The sequence below is a fragment of the Leptonotus elevatus genome, chromosome 13 (assembly GCF_054856555.1).
Source record: "Leptonotus elevatus isolate MCC_2025b chromosome 13, RoL_Lele_1.0, whole genome shotgun sequence".
Classification (NCBI taxonomy): domain Eukaryota; kingdom Metazoa; phylum Chordata; class Actinopteri; order Syngnathiformes; family Syngnathidae; genus Leptonotus; species Leptonotus elevatus.
This window is the reverse complement of record NC_141251.1, coordinates 4,883,908-4,905,582: the sequence shown is the minus strand read 5'-3', so window position 1 is coordinate 4,905,582 and position 21,675 is coordinate 4,883,908. Positions and strand designations below refer to the sequence as shown.

The 21,675-nt window shown below is 40.4% G+C and overlaps 2 protein-coding genes across 2 annotated transcripts; one reads left to right on the top strand and one right to left on the bottom strand.

Moving 5' to 3' along the window:
• The first annotated feature begins 6,079 nt into the window (after positions 1-6,079).
• bnip4 (BCL2 interacting protein 4) lies at positions 6,080-9,947 on the top strand. Its single transcript, XM_086092952.1, has 6 exons — positions 6,080-6,271; positions 6,529-6,703; positions 6,785-6,842; positions 7,305-7,408; positions 7,662-7,811; positions 9,528-9,947. Exons 1-6 carry the CDS (start codon positions 6,229-6,231, stop codon positions 9,568-9,570), a joined length of 573 nt encoding a protein of 190 aa, XP_085949078.1. The 5' UTR covers positions 6,080-6,228; the 3' UTR covers positions 9,571-9,947.
• Positions 9,948-9,988: 41 nt separating this feature from the next.
• LOC147163551 (serine/threonine-protein phosphatase 2A 55 kDa regulatory subunit B delta isoform) lies at positions 9,989-16,868 on the bottom strand. The gene is made up of 10 exons (XM_086092951.1): positions 16,674-16,868; positions 16,346-16,420; positions 14,092-14,189; positions 13,827-13,992; positions 13,648-13,760; positions 13,381-13,558; positions 13,138-13,302; positions 12,882-13,051; positions 12,682-12,773; positions 9,989-11,710 (listed from the first exon to the last, which is right to left on the bottom strand). Exons 1-10 carry the CDS (start codon positions 16,678-16,680, stop codon positions 11,431-11,433), a joined length of 1,344 nt encoding a protein of 447 aa, XP_085949077.1. The 5' UTR covers positions 16,681-16,868; the 3' UTR covers positions 9,989-11,430.
• Between the last annotated feature and the right edge of the window lie 4,807 nt (positions 16,869-21,675).

Below are 21,675 nucleotides of genomic sequence, written 5' to 3'. Positions count from 1 at the left end.
TCATTTAAAATCTGACCTTGTACATATTCTCTTTTTGGGCAGGTTAATCTTTTCACAGCACTCAAACATTTGGCATCAGCAAGGATGAGATGAAAATATTTTCACAATTCTAATTCCATAAGTGTAAATATAAATTAAAAATATTCTGAATTGTCTTAAAGTCAGATCTTTCATAAATGTAAGAAAATACTTTAAAATTAATGTGAGCAGTAAATGCAAAACACACAAACAAAAAACTCAGTCTTTAAAATCCTTTTTCTAGTAAAAAAAAATAAAAAATGATGAAAAAGAGATATTAAAATAAACGATTCATGGTTTTATAAATCGATATTCTTGAAAAGGAAAATGGATTTGATATTCATTATTTGATTTTTTTTAAAACCCAGCCCTAATCATAACTAGGGAATGTTGCTAAATTTTGAATTAACCAATCACATTCAAACTCATGTTAAATTAGCACATGTCTGACATAGTTTAAAGGGCCTCTGAGTAACCCCAAAGAAATAGCAGCTGTTTTAGTAGGCTATTATATATATCCAGGAGAACGGAAAAAGCTTAAGTTCCAACATGTTTTTTTATATTTAGTACAGATGAAGCCAATTGTGAAGTGAAAATGTATTAATATGTCCTGACTGTGCCTGTCTGACTTTATCCGACTGTGTCACTGGAGCCTGGATTTGAACCCCTAACCTCAGAATTATGAGGTGGAGGTGCTAACTAACTACCAAGTTACAAATCAGTATTTTTAGTTTTGTACAGAGGTGGCAAATCCAGGTCCAGAAAGTAAAAACCTTGCCACAGTTTGGCTTTAGCCTCAGGTGCTAGCTAGCTAGCTAGCTACCATGATGCTTGTTTACCCGTTAGGGAGCTAGCTAGCTAGCTAGCATCAGGGTCTAAAGCCAAACTGTGTCAGGGTTTTTACTTTCTGGACCTGGATTTGCCACCCCTGGTTTTGTATAATTCTTTGAAGCACGGCAAGTTAGACTAAAATGAATAGATATTCGTAAAGAATTTGCCCCTAAAAAGTAGCAAAAAAACTAAAGTGTGAACACTAAATATTGTGTGTGCGCATCGCATAGACTGAACTCAACTTCAAGTGCTTTTTCTGTATTTTTCTGTGATGTCACCATTGTTGGTAAAGAGACAAGTATGATGTCAACATTAGAAACCAAGCATCTCCCACCTGCACCTAATCAAAGTATTTTTATTTATTTATTTTACCCATTTTGCTATCAACAGTATGATTGGGAATTGATAAGAATTTAGCAAATCCAATTTTAGTATCCGGACTGCTTGATCCAATTTCTACCCGATTCATAATTTACAGTATTTTTTGTGGCACTAACTCATTTCTTAGTGTCCATTTTTTTTGTCCACTGTCTAAAACTAGTGTTCTGTTTCACCAAATGTGTTAAAATATGGATGCCTTTCTATTTTATGTTCCAACCAATCGCGCTGATTGCGCGTACATCATAAATTCACACATGTCCACTTTCACTGTGTGCACATCCAATATGATTTATTCAGAGTGTTTAAGGTCTTCATATAAAGTCGATAAAAACGAGGCTTTAAAAAGTTGCTGCTGGCGCAAGTTCCCACAGTCGGCCGTCTCCACATTCTGCTCGTTGCTGGCGTCTCTTTAAATCTTCTAGTCATGTCTCTCAAAAGGGCGGCTGAACTTTGAGGCAATTAAAGAGCGCCGAGCGCCGACTTCACCCCAGACATGCGGGATGATTAAGGCTGGCTCGCAGTGTCAGACAGAGACCCCGAGACCATACTAATAAGTTTACATCATAGCTGGAGATGAATAGTGGGGTTTTAATTGAATGTTGGCTCATTCATTATGGATGGAGCCGCTGGAGTGCATGATACGTCCCCCTCCTGCTCGGATTGATAAAGATGCCGGATAATCAACTTAGATTCTGCGGCGTGCAAGCCAAGGGGAGATCCAGCTTCATTTTGCGGTTTTCATTTTCTCTCCGATTCACCACTGATTGCTTGTTTACTTGCTTCAATCACTTCTTTTTCAAAGTGAAAATTCAGTCCACAGTGGCTCTCCCGATCGCATGTTGTTTCTTTAGGAACGCGACGAGGCTTAACTTGCTTTCTTCATAGGCGTCTCACTACGCACTGAATGCTTTGCGACGTAAATAGCAATGGCGGCCTATGTCCAAATAAAGTTTCTACAAAATGTATTCAACTGGAAATGATTTTTGAAAAATTTATCTCAAAGTTATGTTAGTAATAACCAAATAAGTAAGTAACCTGTAAGTTTCCCCAAACTGGCAGTCGGGGAAAAACAGTAAACATTTAATGACTCACATCCTTATTTTAACTTTTATTATTGTTATAGAATTACTTCCTAATGAACACCTTACCACGAATAGATGGCTAATACCTGCAATTGAATAAATAAACACCATTAGCCAATATAATGTTCTACACAATTTAGTGATTCACTTGCGAAATTAATTCATGTGTACACGCTATTTTGTGTCTTTGGGCTTTTGTTTGCAAACAGCTGTTCTTTCTCATGAAATAAGGCCACTGGGTTGTTATGATTTTTGTGTGTGAACAGAGCAATCCATTGCAAAACAAACCAATGTGAAGGACTCAGGGGAGCCAAGACCCCCCGTGTGGAATTAAGAAAGCCACACGCGTGAAGTGGAATTTACCAAACATAACTCTCATGTTTATACACGTATAAAAAAAATTGTTTTGTTTTTTTAAGTAATCCTCCAGGGAGATTCGTTCTAGTCTCTTTCACTCTTTCCGTTAATTACAGTACACCCCTTTTTTTTTTACGTGCAAAAAGAAGTTACTGTTCAATTATTCATCGCAGATTCCTTTCGGCAAAGCTAATTCACTTTTAAGAGAAGTCCTACTTCAAATAAAAAAAACAACAATTAAAGTGAGTTAACACGAGCAGAATGAGCCGAGTCTAATTGATGGCATCTTACCCCGAGCTTCGTAATATTACAAAATAAAAAATCTCCCCCATTACAGTATGAGGAAATTCCTACATAAGGCCTGATGTGGCCCCATAATGGCTTATGAATATTAAATATAGCTTTGAAGGTTTGTAATGTTAATCCATAATTAACACGTGTTGGGGGAAAGGGGGGGGGGGTTAAACATGTAAACGAGCGTGTGCAACACAGATGGATGACAGATTATGTCATTAGGACCTTAAAAATAAAATACTCAACTGTCCAAATGTACTTCACTGGGATAAAAAATTATAATAAAAAATAAAAACAATTATACACCACTCACTGTAGCGTTACCCACAATTAGAAGTTAGAACAAAAGTTTACACGTATCACTAGAGGGAGCTCAAGTACCACTAGTGGTACCCGTATCTCACTTTTACCACATAATGACAACGCTCAGTATTTTGGAGCATTAACTGCCCAGTGTTCCCGACAGGAGCACTTCCAAGATGTCAGATTGCAAGCTCCTCTTTTGTACACTGCCCCCTTCAGGTCACCCCGCACATTTTTAGGTTGCCCACAATAAAAGGCTCGTCTAAAATTTGCAGTTTGTTACTGTATTGGAATGGAATTATGGATCATTTCGGCAAAGAAGAAGTGCTCACTAACAGATTTAGACACATTTGTGAACAATATAAAAAAAAAATAAAAAAAAAACTTTTGTGTACATGGACATGTGTAGTCTTATAGCTTTGAATTTGGCTCACGAAAAATGGGATAAAAAATTTGTGTTGCATTAATATTTGTGAGCATAATTATCAGCATATTGAGGTTCAATTTGGTTCAATGCTTACATACATCGTCATAATCTATATTTTTTTCATGTAGATGGTGACGATTTTAAAATTGACTGAGATTGGCGAGTACCGATACTGGCCTTAATCTGCCGATACCAGCCATTATACTAAAGCCGAAAGGAATCAAAAGGACAAAGTCATTTGTGCAACACTGCGGCTGTTTGACACATCGGCGAATCATCATGTGCGTCATGTGTTAATTGAAGTTTTTACGGATCATAAGTGGCACTGGTACTTGGTATCGGTGAGTACTCGAGTGGATTTTTTTTTTGTGGTATTGAACATCCATAGTGTTTAGTATTTAGGTCACCAGTCAATTGTATCTCTCCAATTATTAATCTGCGTGGCTGATCGAAAGCAGGATGTGGCCAATGGAGGTTAATTGTCGCAGCTCATCAGGGATGGAACAGATGCTAAATGCCTTCCTGCCTGACTAAAACTTCCTGTCTCCCCTCTTTCTACCAAACCTATTTATATGCTGTATCTAATCGTCCCATATACTGTTTTGCCCGTTCGCTGCGTTTCACTTTTCGCTTTGCTTAAATCATATTAATACACGTTACGAGCCGCGCTTCGACTGGCGTCTGTTGGCAGAATGAGGAGATGAACAAAACATCCGTAACATTTAACACGATTATTGTCAGCGGCAACACATCCTGACAGCAGTTTATGAAAATCTAAACCACTTACGCAAGCACAACATGAGATTGCTTGCTTGGGGTTTACAGCTTCATAAATGTTTTTTTTTTGGGGGGGGGGGGGGGGGGGCGTGCATGCGTTGCTTATTGAATCAACAATATTGACATTTCAAAAGCGGTCTTTTGTATGAGAAACATGATTCATTCGTATATTTCCTTTTCTCTCTTGGTCACTAGATATTATGTTGGAGGAAATGCCCCCCCCCCCCCCCTAGATTACAATAGGAACACGCTCATGTCTGGCAGGAAGGAGGACACATTTCAAAGTAATAGCTTCCCTAAATTGCGGAAATAATTGAGTTTCCCAGGAATAATCAGTCACGCTAATCTCCACGCGAGGAAAAGGTAATTTCATTTGCCCGCCTCAAATTTGGGAGTCGCCTCCGCGAGATAGAACGCGTGATATGGACTTTATAATACGCTGGCTGTTGGACTAAAACAAGTATTTACACGCTTGTGTGCATTTCTAAACACGTTACAGCTAGAGACAACCACTGAGCATGTGTAAACACGGCATCAATTAAGTAATGAATGAAAGGCCGACCACTGGATGAGTAAATATGGCCACCATGAATCAGAAAAATGCACGTTGTTAAGTCAACAATGAGAAGTGGAGTTCATGTTCTAAGTATCCAAAGTATGGTATTGTGGGGATTTTTTTTTTTTTTTCAAAATTCCACGTGTGGAAAAGTAAGGACAGATACTTATATTTGCAAGATTGTTACCACTGTACTGTTTTGTAAAACATAGTCTCAGTCACAGTCTTCTGGATATTATTTGGTGACATTACGCCATACATAGTCACAAAAATAAAACAAAAAAATTATTTGCTTGTTTAATTTAGTTATTTACCGTACATAATACAATACAACATATTATTTCTAGGAGAATTATGTTTTGTATTATTATTATTATTATTGATACATTATTTATCAATGAGACATTTATTGAGTCCACAAGGCAAGGTAAATCCACTATTTATTTGAATCTGCTATTACATACCCACAGTTTCTTGTAAATTATCTGGTAACATAATGCCATATTTTAAGAAAAATGGGGGCAAAAAAATTACAAATTTCTTGCTCAGTTTACATGAGTTGTTTACATGATGCACATTTTCTCAAACTTCACAAATTGACTAATTATTAGGGTGTGGAATAAATATGGAATTTTGAAATGTTAGCTGAACGGTAACCTTGCCATCAGCATTACTCAATACAAGCAATGAGTCACAACCTCAACAGTAAAGTACAAACAACTACTTCTGGCCAAGGATGAGTGTAATGTTGCTAAATATGTGTTTCCTGTGAGAGGTTCTGATCTTTTACTGCCACCTGCAGCCAAATGCGCAGCACTGCCTGCATTCATTGACCCACAGCATTTCTCCCGACGTGGTCCGTTTAAACATTCTTTTTGTGATGTATTGCGTAAATGTCACGGTGTGCTATCAAAACCCCGGCTTGTGACATTTAGGGACGCAATAAAGGAGTCTGTTTTCCCTCGAGCGTGGACGCGCATGCGCAGTCCAGCTTGAGCAGGCTTCATACGCGCGGCTCGCGCCCTCGCCTCGGCCAATCAGCGTCGAGGTAAACACTTGATTGCGTCATTGTTATTGTGTGCTGCACGGAGGGAGCACCAGCTGCTCGGGGTTCTGTGGATATTTCGCCACAGTTTTGCCCATTTCAAATATTTAGCAACGTTGTTCAACACTTAAAACGAAGGAGGAGACCAAGCGGCGCTATGTCGATACCAAAGGACGCTTCTTCGGAGGAGAATTTGCAAGGTATTGTATTAAAATGGCTGCTTTTGTTCTGAAATGGCACTAGCTGGTATAAAAAAAACAGTTGGAAAACCTCACGACGAGCTTCTAAAATATATTTTGTTTTTAGCTTAAAGTTTAGCGAGTTGCTCTGCAAATATGACGAGTCAGCAAGTTAAGGATTGTATTGTGCTTGCAGTACGTTCAACTGATTTCTAATAAATTATAGTCATTAGCGTATTCGTGAATAGTTTCTATATCTGTCCTCGTGATTTTTCCAGGTTCGTGGGTGGAGCTCCACTTCAGCGGGGCTGCCTCACAAAGCAACACTCGCCACGGGAGCCAAGAGCTCGTAATGCCCACGTCCACCCTGCAGGATGACGTGGAAAACATGCTGCTGGACGCCCAACACGAGTCTGGCCGGAGCAGCTCAAGCGGAAGCTCGCAGTGCAACAGGTTTGCGCTCGGAAAGGGGAAACTGAAATGGTTGCAAAACGCACAAAGTCACTCTGACCCTTTGCTCCCCTTTCACAATAGCCCGCGCAGAGCACTGACCCCCCTTGTGTGGAGAGGCTCTGGGGGAAGCAGCTTGCAGGTAGTAATACGATCTTGATCCATTGTCATGATTTAATCGAAAGCGGGGTACACGCAACCCTACACATGATGAGGACAAAAAAAGAAAAGAAAAAAAGACGGACACTATGTTAAGGCAACTAATTAGTGCACGTTTGCCTTACTAGTAACACAGTAGTGCCACTAGTATGCCAACAAGTTTACTAGTGCATTGACTGAATATCAAAAAATACTCCGTCTTGCCAATGTCTGCTGTAGTACCAGGACTGACCTCTGAGAGGCAGCATGGTTATAGGGGGGCATCCACACTGCTTCAATATAAACACAAAAATAAAGTAGTAGTTCAAGTAGCTAGGCTAGGCTAACCATTAGCAATCACCGTTGGGAAAAAAATCACTCGGTATGCGTGTACCCTGCTTTAGCAATGCTTTAATTTGATAAACATCAAACCTACCTTGACCATACCGACAATGTGTGTTTTTAGTCGGAAGAGGACCTTCAGGAAAGACAGGAAGTGGAGCTGATGATGAAGAAAAACGCAGACTGGATCTGGGATTGGTCCAGTCGACCCGAGAATAATCCGCCAAAGTACGGTTCAGCTTTTTATGTAATTACACTCACTGTGGCCACAATATTAGGTACACAAGCTTAGAGAGGTCATGATTTAATATTAAGAAATAGTCATTAAAAAATAAATTAGATGAAGTGCACTGGTGCCTTTTGTTTACATACAGTTATTGCAAAATGATCAATGAGGAAATGTAATGTCTCATAATTATGGCGGTGACCTTAGACAGGCCACCTGTCGGCGGCGATGAAAGTTTGATGTGCTCGTCCGCAGGGAGTTCCTGCTCAAGCACCCCAAGCGCTCCACCCCGCTTAGCATGCGCAACAGCAGCGTCATGAAGGAGGGCGGCGTCCTCTCGCCCGACTTCCTGCAGCTCTTCCTGCCCTCCTTAATCATCTCGCACATACTCGCCATCGGCCTCGGGTAAGACTCGTTGCCGTACATCAGCGTCTCGGAGTGGAACGTTGCGGAAATGTTGCCTTCATTTCAGGAGTTTAATTCAAAAAAGTGAAACTATCATTCCAATCATAAAAGTCAAGTTGATTGTGTTGGGGTTTCAAAGTTAGGTTTGAAAGTTAGGGTTTGAAATTAAGATTAGGGGTTTAAAGTAGGGTTTTAACATAGGTTTAGGGTTTCCACTAGTACATACAAATTCCCTCCCCAAAACAAGACAGATCATTTTAAAAGCAGACCTATAAATCCCAATATAGTAATTTTCCTTAAAATTGCATGACATCATTTGAATAACTCTCACAGCAGATCCCGGTCTCATTGTGAAACAAACATGCGCAACACAGTATAAGGCTTCTTATTCAGTGGTATTGTCAAGTGCTAATGTAGAAATTAAAGGATTTTGTCTGCTCCGCTGTATCTCTTGCACTCCACTATTGTACAGTGCTCAGCATAAGTGAGTACACCCCGTTTGGAAAGTAACACTTTGAACAAAATGTCAATGAAGACAACAACTATTTTTAAAATGATGACTAAATGTATACAACATATGTTTGACTGATAACATTAAAATAAGGTTAATAATATGAATTAGAGGAGCAACATTTTCAGTTATACTCAAATAAGGGTGTTGCAAAAATGAGTACACCCCACAGAACGTGTCTGGAGCAAAGCTGAAAAAGCCCAAATTTTAGACTACAGGCGTCGACAGGTGAGAAAAAGAAATCACTCTGGGGCAGGTTGGAAAATGCATCCTGACAAGCCTAAAAACTCACAGGAGAAACAAGTGATGCTACAAATATATGAACATTGTTTAAACTGTCCCAACAAACAGCACATGAATTAATTAAAAAATGATCTTAAATATGTCACGTAGCCAGGGTAGCGACCTACATGTCCCGTCTTGTCCTTAAAAATAGCAAACGTCGTGCGGATGCTAAGCTGCAACGATAACGGGTCTTCCCGAGTTCAATGAGATGTAGAAATATTTATCATTACTGGGGAAACGTCACCAGCTGTACAGTTACTCACGACTTTTGCGTCCCCGTCAGGCGTCGATCTTGTTGTTGCGGCTGCGGTCTGTAAGTCGCCATAGACGCAGTGAAAATATTTGTCGTTTTTGGTCACTTGGCAATCAACATTTTGCTTTCCTCCTCATTCTTTTCAGCCCCACTGGGATAACTTCGTTTCATTTTTTTAAGTTCTCCTTCTCAGTTTTTTGCTCACTGCCGTCACTTCGCGCTCTTCCGCTCTGTTTTTACGCATGCGCATGCGCAGTTAGATGGACTGGTCCATTAGTGGAAAGTGAGGGGGCGCCCAAGAGACATACGATACAAGAAGCCTTCTGCTGGCATTTTAGCGACATTATTTGGATCAAAAACATAATTAACGTGCGTAAATAAGTAAAAACTATATTGCCCATTAGTGTATGAGGAATTTTATGGGGCCCTCTCGTAACACGAGGCCCAGGCAACTGCCTGTTTTGAGCGTGGGTGGTAAAAACCGCATGAACCTTCCACTCCCATTACGTAATCACCTACCTGCGCTCATATACCGCAAATGCAAGCAAAATTAACATGAGGCTCCTACATCAACTATGATTACTAGGATTTCAAAGTAAGGGTTCACATTAGTGTTAGGGTTTCAAATTTATATAATTTAGTTATATCATTCATGTTGTCTTTTTAGGATATACATCGGCAAGCGTCTGAGCTCCCACGGCACCTTCTGAGAAGTGTTGCATTCGGACCTCGATGAGACCTCGGCTTGTCTTGAAATGAGAAGATGGAATGTGAAAAATCAAGTGACTGTGGGTCATATGACTGAAATCACGAAAGGACTGGCGAGACCATCCCGATTTCCTGCTGCTTTCTCCAGCTCCTTCAAGATTTTAAGAACTCATCCATCGTACGTCTTTGCTTGGAATCACTTGATTAGAGTTGGTCATTTGTACTGTGAATAACTATTTTGTCATTTGTATCCAGGGGATCATTCATGTATACTGTGATTACTTCACTACAAATTGTGCTGTGATACTTGTAGTAAAAAAATAAATAAAATGTGATGCACAAATATGATCCATGATGTTCAATAAAAGTTGAAAACGTATGCGGTTTTGTCACTTAAGTGAAAGAAAATCCCCCAGAAGATGAACACAATTAAAATTTATTGAACTTTGGTCAAAATAAGAAACAAGTGAATACATTGCCACCATGTTAGGAATCAATGGACAAAGACAATGCGTTGTGTTTTTCTCTGAATGTACTTGGAACCTTCGTGTCTGCATTCACATTTTATGTGTTGGGTGGTGACGCGTTTAGAGAAACTTCCCGAATTCGTAAGAACACACACGAGGGCCGTCAGTCCTCCTTCAATTGGGAGGCACTCTTAACACCGACGTGTATGTTGTGGTGCAATGTTTACTCATAGACAGCTACACAAAGCAGCGGCGTACGATGACATCACGCTAGAAAATAGGAATTACAAATAATGCACATGAGGTTCGGGTGGCGGGAGGGCGTTAAGTTCTAGCTGTCACTCATAGAATGTCGGAATTAAGGCTGCAGATTCCCTTTGTCCGTCTTGTGCCGTGTGCTTTACCAGCCCACTAAAAAGCTCAGAAATCAAGATGACCTTGACACACACACACACATATGCACTCACATTCGCTCTCTCACGCACACACACACATTATTAGTTGTCTCCAACAGTGGTTGCGGACTGGTAGCCCCAAAATAGTAGTTCAATAAACACGTTTTGCTTGAGTTCTGCTCCAAAAAAAAAAAGAAAAAAAAAAAAGACAGTGGTGCGACTGGACATGTTCCACCTCTCTACAAAAAACATGCAAAGCAATATACATACTTCTAAATTTAAAAACACATCTGTCATTTTAGTTTCTTTTTATTATGTGGATGACAAGGTGTACTTGAGTAGATACAGTCAGTGAAATCAGGTCACTGTATTGATGGGTGGGGGGAGGGGGGGGGGGAAAGTAAGTACGAGGAGGGGAAAAAAGAAAAGAAAAGAAAGTCCGCTCTCCAGATTCACGGCCGCCACCACCAGCAGATACGCGGCCGACGGGAGGGAGGGAATGTTACAGTTTTTTTTCTCTTTCTTCTTTCTTCTTTCCACCGGCCGTTAATCCGCCCTTCGGGGGCTCGGGAACCTTTCAAACGGCGGTACGACGTCACTTCTCGGAGGGGGGGGGGGGGGGGGGGGGGGGTCTTTTGAGCCTTTAAAATGGTGAAACGAAGGTTAAAAATGTCAACACAAACATCGACGTTCAAGAGTTTGACCTCCGTCAATTAGACCCGGATTGGGTTATCCGGGTCACTGGGGGTGGGGGAGGGGGAGGGGGTGGCGTGTTGATTGCCCTGATGCCGAAAGGCAAAAACAACCTTAAGCTTAGATTCAAAATAAAACAGACCTACGGGTCGGCCTCCAAAAAAGTAGACGCGTGCTTTCGAAAATTCTTCACCGGGAGGACGACAAGGCCGTTTTTTTTCTCTTCTTCTTCTTCTTGTTCTTATACAGATAGACACGTAGTAGGCTGAACTACAACAGGGACGCCCCAAAGCCCGTCTTTGCTCTTCTAGTTGATCTTGTCCTGGAAAATGTACAAGTTGTTGGTGGCGGCCACGGCGATCACGTTCTCTTTGGGGTGCCAGGCCGTGTGCAGGATCTTCTTGTTGAAGTCCAGGCTGTCCACGCTGATCTCGTCCTTCTTCCGTTTGCCGCCCGTGGACACCTTGCGCGGCTTGAGCGTGGCCCGCGGCTTGCTGCTCTCCCGGGACGCCTCCAGCGTGATGTCCCGCCGGGTGTTGCGGTCGAACATTCGGAAGAAGTTGTTGTACGAGCCCGTCATGATGGCACTGGGAGAGAGGGAGGGGATTGTTACAACAAAAAGTGTGGGAATCGGACAATGTGGCTTAGCGCTTCTCAGCATTTACAGATAGCGCAATTTTTTAAATTTTTTTGTTAACTAATTGTTTTTATATTACACAGCCAAGTCTGGATTTAGTGTTGCCACAACACACCAGGCAGCACTGAGATCCATTTTTTCCCACCCAAACAAAAAAAAAATCGACTTAATTGCACTGATAGAATACCACATTTATACTAGTGGGGCTGCATAGAACATGTTATTGTAAAAAAACTAATAATAATTGGGGGTTGACTTCTCTTTTAACTCATTCACTGCCATAGACGTCAAAAATTAATTTGAACTATTTCTATTAGTTTAACATTTGTTTTCACTTTTGTTAACATGAGTATGACTACCTAGGGAGAAAAAAATATTGTACATTTAGAACAGATATAAAATGTTTGATTATTCGTGCGTTAACTAGTAGAGTCATGCAATTAATTACAATTTAAAAAAATGAATCGCCTGACGCCACTAATTTTTAATAATCTTTTCTATTCTTTTTTTATCGCATCAGGTGATTAAATGTTTAAATTGTAATTAATCGCATTACTTCAATAGTTAAGTCATGATTAATTACAATTTTTTTTATCTGTTCAAAATGTACAATAATTTTTTTCTAGGTTTTTATATTCTTGTTAAGAATTTTTTTTTAACTAATAGAAATAGTTCAAATTAATTTTTGACGTCTATAGCCGTCAATGGCAGTGAATGAGTTAAAATTCTGTTGTATGTGTGGATACTCAAGTTAATTGCACATTCTGCCATCTAGTGGAAGAGCATTTAATTGTTCTGCCTGTCACTATACGTCTCTCGTATAGATAGGCAATCGAAGATATGTGAATTGTAGTGCATAAATGATAAGTCTCATGAAAAATAAACGTGGCCAATTGGATAATTTGCAACAAGCGTACCGACCTGTCACTGCCATTCCAGCAGCACTCAAACTTATCAAAGATGCAGTCGTTTTCATACAAAGAGCACAGTTTGCTGCGAAGGTATTCATGGACCTGAAGAGAAAGCAAAACCACAATACAAATGAGCAATCATTTACAGACAACGTTTAACATGTTGAGTTGTTGACGTTTTGTTGACGACGAAACCGTCTTCACTTGCACCTGATACGTCTCGACTGGCCGGTTCTCCATGTTCAGGTCCCAAACTTTGACAGAGAGGTAGTCACGTGTCATCATGTAGCGCCCGCTGTGACTGAACTTCACGTCGGAGATGGACGAGATGATCTCGGAGAAGAAGGAGCGGCTGCTGGGATCCTCGGGCTCCTCGAAGACTACAATCGGAAATCAAATATACTTTCAACATAGGATTTTTTTATTTATTTTTTAACAGAATATGGCGGTGATGACGGCTACTCACACTTTGAGTGGCGGTCGCAGAGCGCCGCCGCTCGCATATCACACAGCCGGATCGTGCCTTTGCTACTGCTGTACACAAATACATTGCATTGGTGGGGATGGCACTCTGCCGCCGTGATGACTTCCGTCAGCTCCTCCATATTCGCGGGCTTGATGTCTACAATATCTGGGAGGGGGCGGAGTTAAAGGCCACCACGAGAAAACAAACTGCTGCCATATGGATGATAACGTAGAAAAAGGATACTAAAACTTCTGTCTGTGATTTCCAAGTGCCATAAATTTATTCTTAGGTCATCTGCAGAGAGGTACGTTTCATGGTCACTATTTACAGAAATGGAATTAATGTGATAGGTGTGCGCATTTGCAAAGATCCTCCGCGGGCTGGCTTCTACCATGAGATCCATCGGCATGAGCACCGGTACCTGCAAGGCAACAATGAGGAACGCGTCAAGGCAGGCGCAGGCAAAAAAAACACAAAAAAAACCAGACAAGTGATTGAAAGTGGACATGCCCGTAAAGAGGTGATTCTAAAGGGGTCTATGAGACGGCCATCTTCATATTTCAGGTTGTAGCCTTCCGCCCGTTTGTCTCGTTCGCTTATTTTCCACAATTTGATAGTTTTATCTGATGAAAGGAAAAATTGGATGAGACGAAGTTTGGCTGAGCAGAAGAAAAAAAGTGACCTCTTACCGTTTGTTGAAAGTAGAAAGTGAGCAGCATTCTGTTGGGGAAGCCATCTAATTTTATTGATTTTCTCCTCAATTTCTAAACTTTTCAAGTAGTCAAATTCAGGCTCGTGACTCTGAAAAGTGCTATAAACGTTGTACTCGCCACGCAGGTGTGGACGATTTTTCGACTGTCAAGTAAAAGCAAAAACACAATTCAACAATTAGTGACTTCTTGGATGACACACACACAAAAAAAGCGCTCTTAAAATTAGGTAACATTTAAATACCTCCTGCTCGTGTTGAAATATCACTACTCTGCCGCCCTTGTCTCCAGTAGCGAGCAGCTCTCCGGAATAGTTGAATTCGACCGTGGAGATTATGTCAGCTAAAAATAGAAACAACAAGCTGTGGTGATGTGTAAAAATATCTGCATTCAGTTACAGTCACATGCTGTAAAAATCACAACAAAAACAGCTCATGTCAAGCATAAACTGACTAGAACACATTTTCATCTATGATGATGATGATTCGTGCAACCAAAGAAGATAAACGTCAACATCTCCCCCACTTCACAATGTTGGAATAAAAATCTCACGGTCTGTACTAAGGTCAAGAATCTCGCTGCTCTTAAAACAGATCAAACAGCGGATGACGACGACAAAAGTGGAGCCAGCGTGGCATGTTGCATAAACAAGCGAACATCCTTGAACACAAGCGGATTACATGTAAAAAAAATTTTTAAATAAAGTTGCCTTTGTTCAGAGCATACTGCACTCCGCTCGATAGCAGTGATTCCCCAACCACCGCAGGAAATTGTCCAATTTCCCTTAACTGGTCGGAAAATTATCATGTATTTTACTTTAAATGTATCTTTGATCATATATGCATGCCAGCAACGTAGTGACAGGCGGAACAATCACAACTACTAATTCAGAGGCCGTTATTAAGATTCAAGTGCGACAAACCAAACTGTTCCACTAAAACGAAATGTATTAAAACACGCATTGAATAGTCTCTTTTTGGAGAAATTTTTGAATGCGCTTGTGTCATGTTTCAGCACTTTAAAGACAAAATTCACAACTGGCATTTTAATCAGTCCACTACATTTTCCATGGTGCCTATTGATTTGCCTTTCTGTGACTCTTCCAGTCTTTGTGTCTCCTGTTGCAAGTAACTTTCGGATGGAAACTGTGACACTAAAGGTCAGTGGCCACCACTTCCCTCTGGGAACATCCAACGTGACTTAACTGGACAGTCAGCTATTCAACTGCACACCTGCCGAGTGACCGTTGCATACACCGATTTTCTTATCGAGAACCTTTTGAAGCACAACATACACTGGATAGCATTATTTTTACTTAAGCAACATGGTGTGATTGTCAAGGAAGAAACGGATTGCCCTTGCACTGACTGTTGTTCTATTTTAAAAATACATAAAATGGGAGATAAATTAAGGAAAGGATGTGACCGGCTTTTTTTCTCTTTTTTTTTTAATGGTCACCCCCATTCATAGATTGCAATCATGCATTTTGGAGACAAAAGCTCTCCGTACTCCGCTTAGACACAGGTACAAATGGAATTGATGGAGCTGTGCCAGAAGTACTGAAACATCGAACATAATTCTTACTTGCTACAGTATAACAGGCAACACCTTAAAATCCCGTGTCTGTTTTTCTTCCATCTTATATTAGATGATGATGTAAATTTTCCTTGGGTGCCTCTTTAAATGCTGTTTTTGTATTTGTCTTTTTCCCTACTACATGAAACAGTTCTCCTTTTTTATAAATACATACTGGTGCATTTAATTCATTAACATGTCATTAAATATTCATTGCACTTGCTTTCAAACACATGTGGCAATTTGATTATATAATAATTATACTTCCATTTATTATTGCCACGACCCACCAGGCAACACCTTTTTTAATCTTCTTTCTTTCTTTTTTTTGTCTGAATGTGAATATTGCTGCTGTGGAAATCCAATTCTAGAGTATCTAACAAACAGAAGGTCAAATAAAGTTTATTGTGCATTTTAGGCTCATCCTAAAATTCCACATGAAGCAAACATCCCTACTTTTTTGTAAATAATGTGGTCTTACTTTATTACTCTTTTAATGTATCTATCTTTTCGTGTTATATTAATATTTAACATAACCTGCTTATTCATTCTAATCCATATATAGAAAGCCGATTGATTACTAACTGTACATGCGATCGAATGAATGAACTCGAGCGTGATGTCAGGACAATTTATGGGCGCAGTGCAATGACGTCACGTCGACAGGCGCTCCCCCTTCAATAGCCTAGCCTGTGTGTAGCATTCGGCTAGCTAGCCGCACACACAGTAGCGTCTCCATTTCAAGACAAACGTACGTTCAACACACAAATACACAACCCCCCTTCATCCTGCCACCGTAGCAGAGCCGCGGCGACACCGGCGGCGGCCTCTAACTAACCCGCGCGAAGCCCAAACGAGCGGCTTGCTCACCACCTTCTTCTCCATTCTAGCCTAGCCTAGCCGCGCTAACGTTAGCTACATACCTTCCGCAACATCTTCATCTATCGCTCCTTTCACTTGAGAGAAACACCACTGAAAATCATTTCCTCCTGCAACCCCTGGAAAGTAAAAAGGAGAGAAAAGTGTCAGTTTTGTCACGACAGCGCGTTGCGTTTCGATGAGAAAAAAAAAAGACGTGACAGTGGCACAGTTTTGACAACTAGCACGCTAGTTAGCTTAGCCGGCTAACTTGCAGACACTCAGGGCCATCTCTCTCACACACACACATATACACGCATACACAAATATACACACAAGCTAAGCGAGGTGGTGGATCATTTTCCTTCCCTTCTTCCCTATAAAGTAGCTCACCCGCCATTGCTTCATTTAGCAGCGCTTTTTGCTGTACACGGCGCGTCCGATGCCCGATACGACGCGCGCGGCTCGCTCGGAGTTAACGGTGAACATCCACGATCGCGGTGAAACGCCGGGGTTTGGGGATCTGTCAAGACCACACAAATTATCCGTGATTTTTCCCCCCCTCCTCTCCCCCTTTCCAAAATGGCGCACGGGACATGGAGCGGTGACGTCATGCACGCATGCCACCCTCACCCTCGCTGTCCATCCTGCTCTAGCATCATCGCCGAGGAAAGTTCTATAGTTTGGAATGTAATTTTTATTTTTTATTTTTTTTGCGTAAATTTTACGTTACCTTGTAATGTACACCGGCGTTCGTTTCAGGTCTATGCAAAATAACACAAATAACACATCTGCATGAGAATGTGATATTTTTTTAATTACTACGACAGTACAACAAACAAAATGTAGCTACAAAAACATCCCGAAAGCGGCATCATCCATTTTCGTAAATTCAAATACATTTTGAAAAGTGTTAATTATACACGTGAGTACAATGTTTAAAAATATAGTACTTAAAAATTTATTCAAAGTGTTATTTATAATTACCTCCCCTAAGTGCCAGTTGTCTTTATTGTTTCAATTTAAGTAGCGACATAAAATATATCATTATGACACCGTCAAGCGTTTGTATTTCATGGGCCAATGAGCACCACCTAGTGGAAAAATAACAAAAACGCAGAATGATATTGCAGTGACGACACATCTGCGTGAGTGTGATGATTCTGATCAACGCTAAACCAACCTAAATTTAATAACATCACTACAGCAGTAACAAACACATAATAATAATTATGTTAATAATAATAATAACAACGACCTACCATACGTGACATGTGATGCACGTGTTACATTTCAAAAATATAGTACCGTATTAAAAAACATCAATAAACGTTTATATTGTTTTTAATTTCCCTTAGAGTTCATGATTTATTGATTCTATTTATAAGAAGTGACATAAAATACATAAAAGTGACACACTGCAAGCGTTTGTATTTCACGGTCAATGATCACCATCTAGTGGAAAAATGACGACAATGCAGAAAATGTGTGTACATATCTTTCTTGATGTGACGTCACAGCGGTAACATTTACGAATCAACGATTATTACGCAATCTAATGAAAACGTACAAGAATGATTCAAATGCACCAGATGAGAGGGGAAAATTGTTATTTACAGACAGTAACATTGTGCAATATGTTGCGCTTTGTTACACAGAAAATGTATATTATAAAACCACATAAGTGATTAAAACCTTTTATTTACAGAAATTACTAAGAACTAAAAGGTTGTGGAACTTCACGTTTCCAAAAATAGTAAATATTCTTTTTTGCAAGGTTTTCAAGTGATACATCGAGTCCAGTTGCTTACCTTCAATGTCTGAAACAATCATGTAGAAACACTGTTGTAAAAGGTAAGCAGAGCTGCACTGAGTTTTGTTGAAGGCATAACGAAAAATGCTGAACCTTTTGCTCCCATGTCAGGTAGCACATTTTCTCTCAGATAATATCACTTCAAAATGACTCCACAGCTATTCTCTACGTGAAGTTGCTGAGTCTCATACTGAGTCAATTTGTTTTTCTTTTCATTTAGCAGACAGAACTTTTTTTGTGTTAGCCTTGGCTGCTCTGCCCCGATGTCTTATGGTGTTCCACAGGGTTCAATTTTGGGACCCCGAGGCTGCATCAATCCAGGAAAGCATGTTGTGAGAAGAAAGTGTGACAAAAATGGATTATTCCTTTTTTATTGAATTAATGTATGTCATGACAAATTATATATATTACAAAAATAATAATACTTAACGCAGTTATGACATCACGACCTTCAGTTTTTTCTTACCGCCACTTAGTGGACTGGAGGGGTATTGCCGCTTCATTTTTTTTTTACCGTTTCTGTTTTTAAACCATTCTCCCATTAATAGTTACTCTCATTTGGATAAATGATCCTGAACTTTGAGGCGTGGAGGGATTTACAAACCACAGGAACTCTTTGGTTCCAGGAACTCTTGTTACCAGGAACTGTAATTTTAAACAGAAGCTCCAAGCAACTCCTCCTTTGGCTAACATGTTCATTTTGAATTGGCTAACAAAAGAAGTCTGTAGGCAAGATCAGGAATGAGAAGGTTTCCACATGCTATTTCCAAACTTGCGAGTTAACCGCGCACAAAACAATGAATGATTGTTTTGAACGTCTTTGCCAAAAACAGAAGACTGGACAATCAGAACGAGGAGCATCGCAACCTTGACTGAAGCGCACATTTTTGTAAAACGTTGCGCTTTAATGAGCGCAACCGTCCTAATTGCCGCGTCTATTGGATTTTTGTCCTCACTTTTCTCCAAAGTTCAGTGTGTATTGTGAGTGTGCGCGCGTTCGCTGGCTGGCTCACTGCGGCTTGATCAGGTATAAGGAGAGGTGTTGACTTTATTCCGAGCCTCCAGTAACACCACTGACTCTGATAGTTCCCGATCCCGCCGGGAATTCATTATAAGACAGCTAGAGGCTGCTTGTGGACGCTTCCCGCGCTCGGCCGTATGTTAACGTGTCGCTGTGGCGCCGGGCAAACATGTGGTGCAGCTGCTTTCTCTGGCTGTGGGCAACCTGGAGAGATTGATTGGTGAGCCTTCTGTTTCATCCAGGATCAGGGCCACATTCAGCAGACACGCCGCCTCCGGAGAAGACGCCATTTTCCGAGGAAAATATGGCTCATTACCAGCGCGGGCAAAATGAAGGTGTATTGACTTTTTTTTTTTTTTTTGAAAGCATCTCTTACACACAACACACCTATTGTTTGTTTTATGTACTGGTTAAAAAAAAAAAAAAAGCCAGCCAGGCACCTTTCACATTTCTCAACATGTATTGTTTATTTATTCTTTAAAAACAAACAGTGCTCTTCTACTAACATACAAGCAGGCCAAGTTTGGACTATTTGCCTTTTTAAAGTAATAGTACTAACCACAAATGACTTATCTTTTTACTACAGCCTTACCACGCTCATACCACAAAACATGCGGATCTCAAATCATTGTTCTCTATTAAACTGAATGGAAATGTCATTAATCCGTTCCAGCATCCCCCCCCCCCCCCCAAAATCACAAGGAAAACAGCAAAACATGCACCTATGACATTAATAGATAGAATGTAAAAAAAACAAGCATCAATTCAATGGCTATTGTGCTGCTCCTCCTGGTGTGCCTGCCTTAGCCACCTGGGGGCAGTATAATACAGCGATATGAATATATTGTGAAATCAGTGGTATCTGTTATACGCAGGGTAAAGGAAAATATAATAGAAATAATCAGTTTGACTGTCTCTCTCTCTCTCTCTTTATATATATATATATATATATTTAGCTCACATTTTTAAAACAGGGAAAACTTATTTTCCACGAAAACACGGGGCTTGTCCTGCCCCCGTAAGCCATAGTAATATTAGTTGTTCTTCGCAGGGGATAAAGAACATATGCTAGAGTATTGTTATGTGTTGCTTCACTATTTGTGTACAAATATCCATTGCTTGAAGGGTTATACCACCATAAATGTGATGCAATTCGTTAGCTGGTCTATGACTTTTTGGATTGTTAGCGTTAAGCTATACAGACATTACGTGTAATCGTCTTTTTATTATTTTTAGTTTGGCTGGGGGGGGGGGGGGGTTCTCACTAGCTACCAAATTGCTCAGCTACGAAGCAAAAAATAATAATAATTCAGACTGATGGGCCATATTTCAAAAAATATTATTAAACCATTCAATGTGTCACTTCTCTGCCAGGAAAAATATGTTGTGCAAATTTGTGTTCTATTAATCATAAAAAAAAGAAAATAAATCATGCTAGGAAACTCTAAACTCTAAAACTACTTTCCCATCATTTACCTTTCTTGTAACAAAAAATTTTTTTTTGCTACCAAGGTTTGTGTAAGAAATACTAAAAATGAATAAATGATGTACTTTTTTATTTATTTAAGAAATGGTAACCCACAAAAATATAAATATAAAGTAGCTCCCTTTATGATGTTGGTTGACTTTATAGACACACACAACTCACACACACCTTGCAAACACACGAGTTTGTTTTACTATCTTTGTGGGGCCATCTCATTGACACAATGCATTTCCTAGCCCCTTCCCCAAACCCCAACCATCAAAAATGATTGCCTACCCCTTTTCCTTACCCTAACCTCAACCATAACCCAATTCAAACCCAAACTCTAAAACCAAGTCTTGACCCTCAAAAAAAGGGTCTAAACTTGTGGGGCCCAGCAAAATGGCTCCACATGGACGGGTGGGGCCCACAAATTCTGTGAAATCCCGAAATCTTGGCCCCACTTTGTAACAAAAAAAAGACCACACACACAAACAGACCCCCCTCCCCCATGTTTGGTCCATCAGACAGTTTTTAAAACTAACCATTGCTGCGCTCAGGGGCATGAAGCTGTGTCCAGATACACGCACACACACACACACACACACACACACGCAAGGCAGCAAAAGACAAACACAATTAATTATTCAACACTCTTGTTTTTTTTTCCTGGCAGATTTTGGCTGCGTTGTCTCTATAGCATCCGTCCGCCTTGGCGAGCTGGAAGCCAGGAGGGCCCCGCACATGAGCGAGTTTGAGGTCCTTGATATGATTTGCACGCGCAGATCACCGGAGGTCAGACGGCGAGGACGCGCCGCTGCTTCCACCCTTCATGTGAGCCGCTGTCTTTTTATGCTTTCTTCCATTTCCCACTCACTCCTAAACCCCAAACGCCGACGAAGCCAAGCGCGTTCATTTTTCAGGAGAATTTCATGCAGTAAGTGTGAAGAAAAGTCAAGGTGTCATCAGGTATGATGTCATCATTATGATGCGAGACTTCTTTTGGCAGCAACTGAGGATTTACTCAGAATGTTTTTTTTCTGCTTTTTCTTTGGCTTTTTACAAGCTTTATTATTCCAAAACAAAACAAAAATCG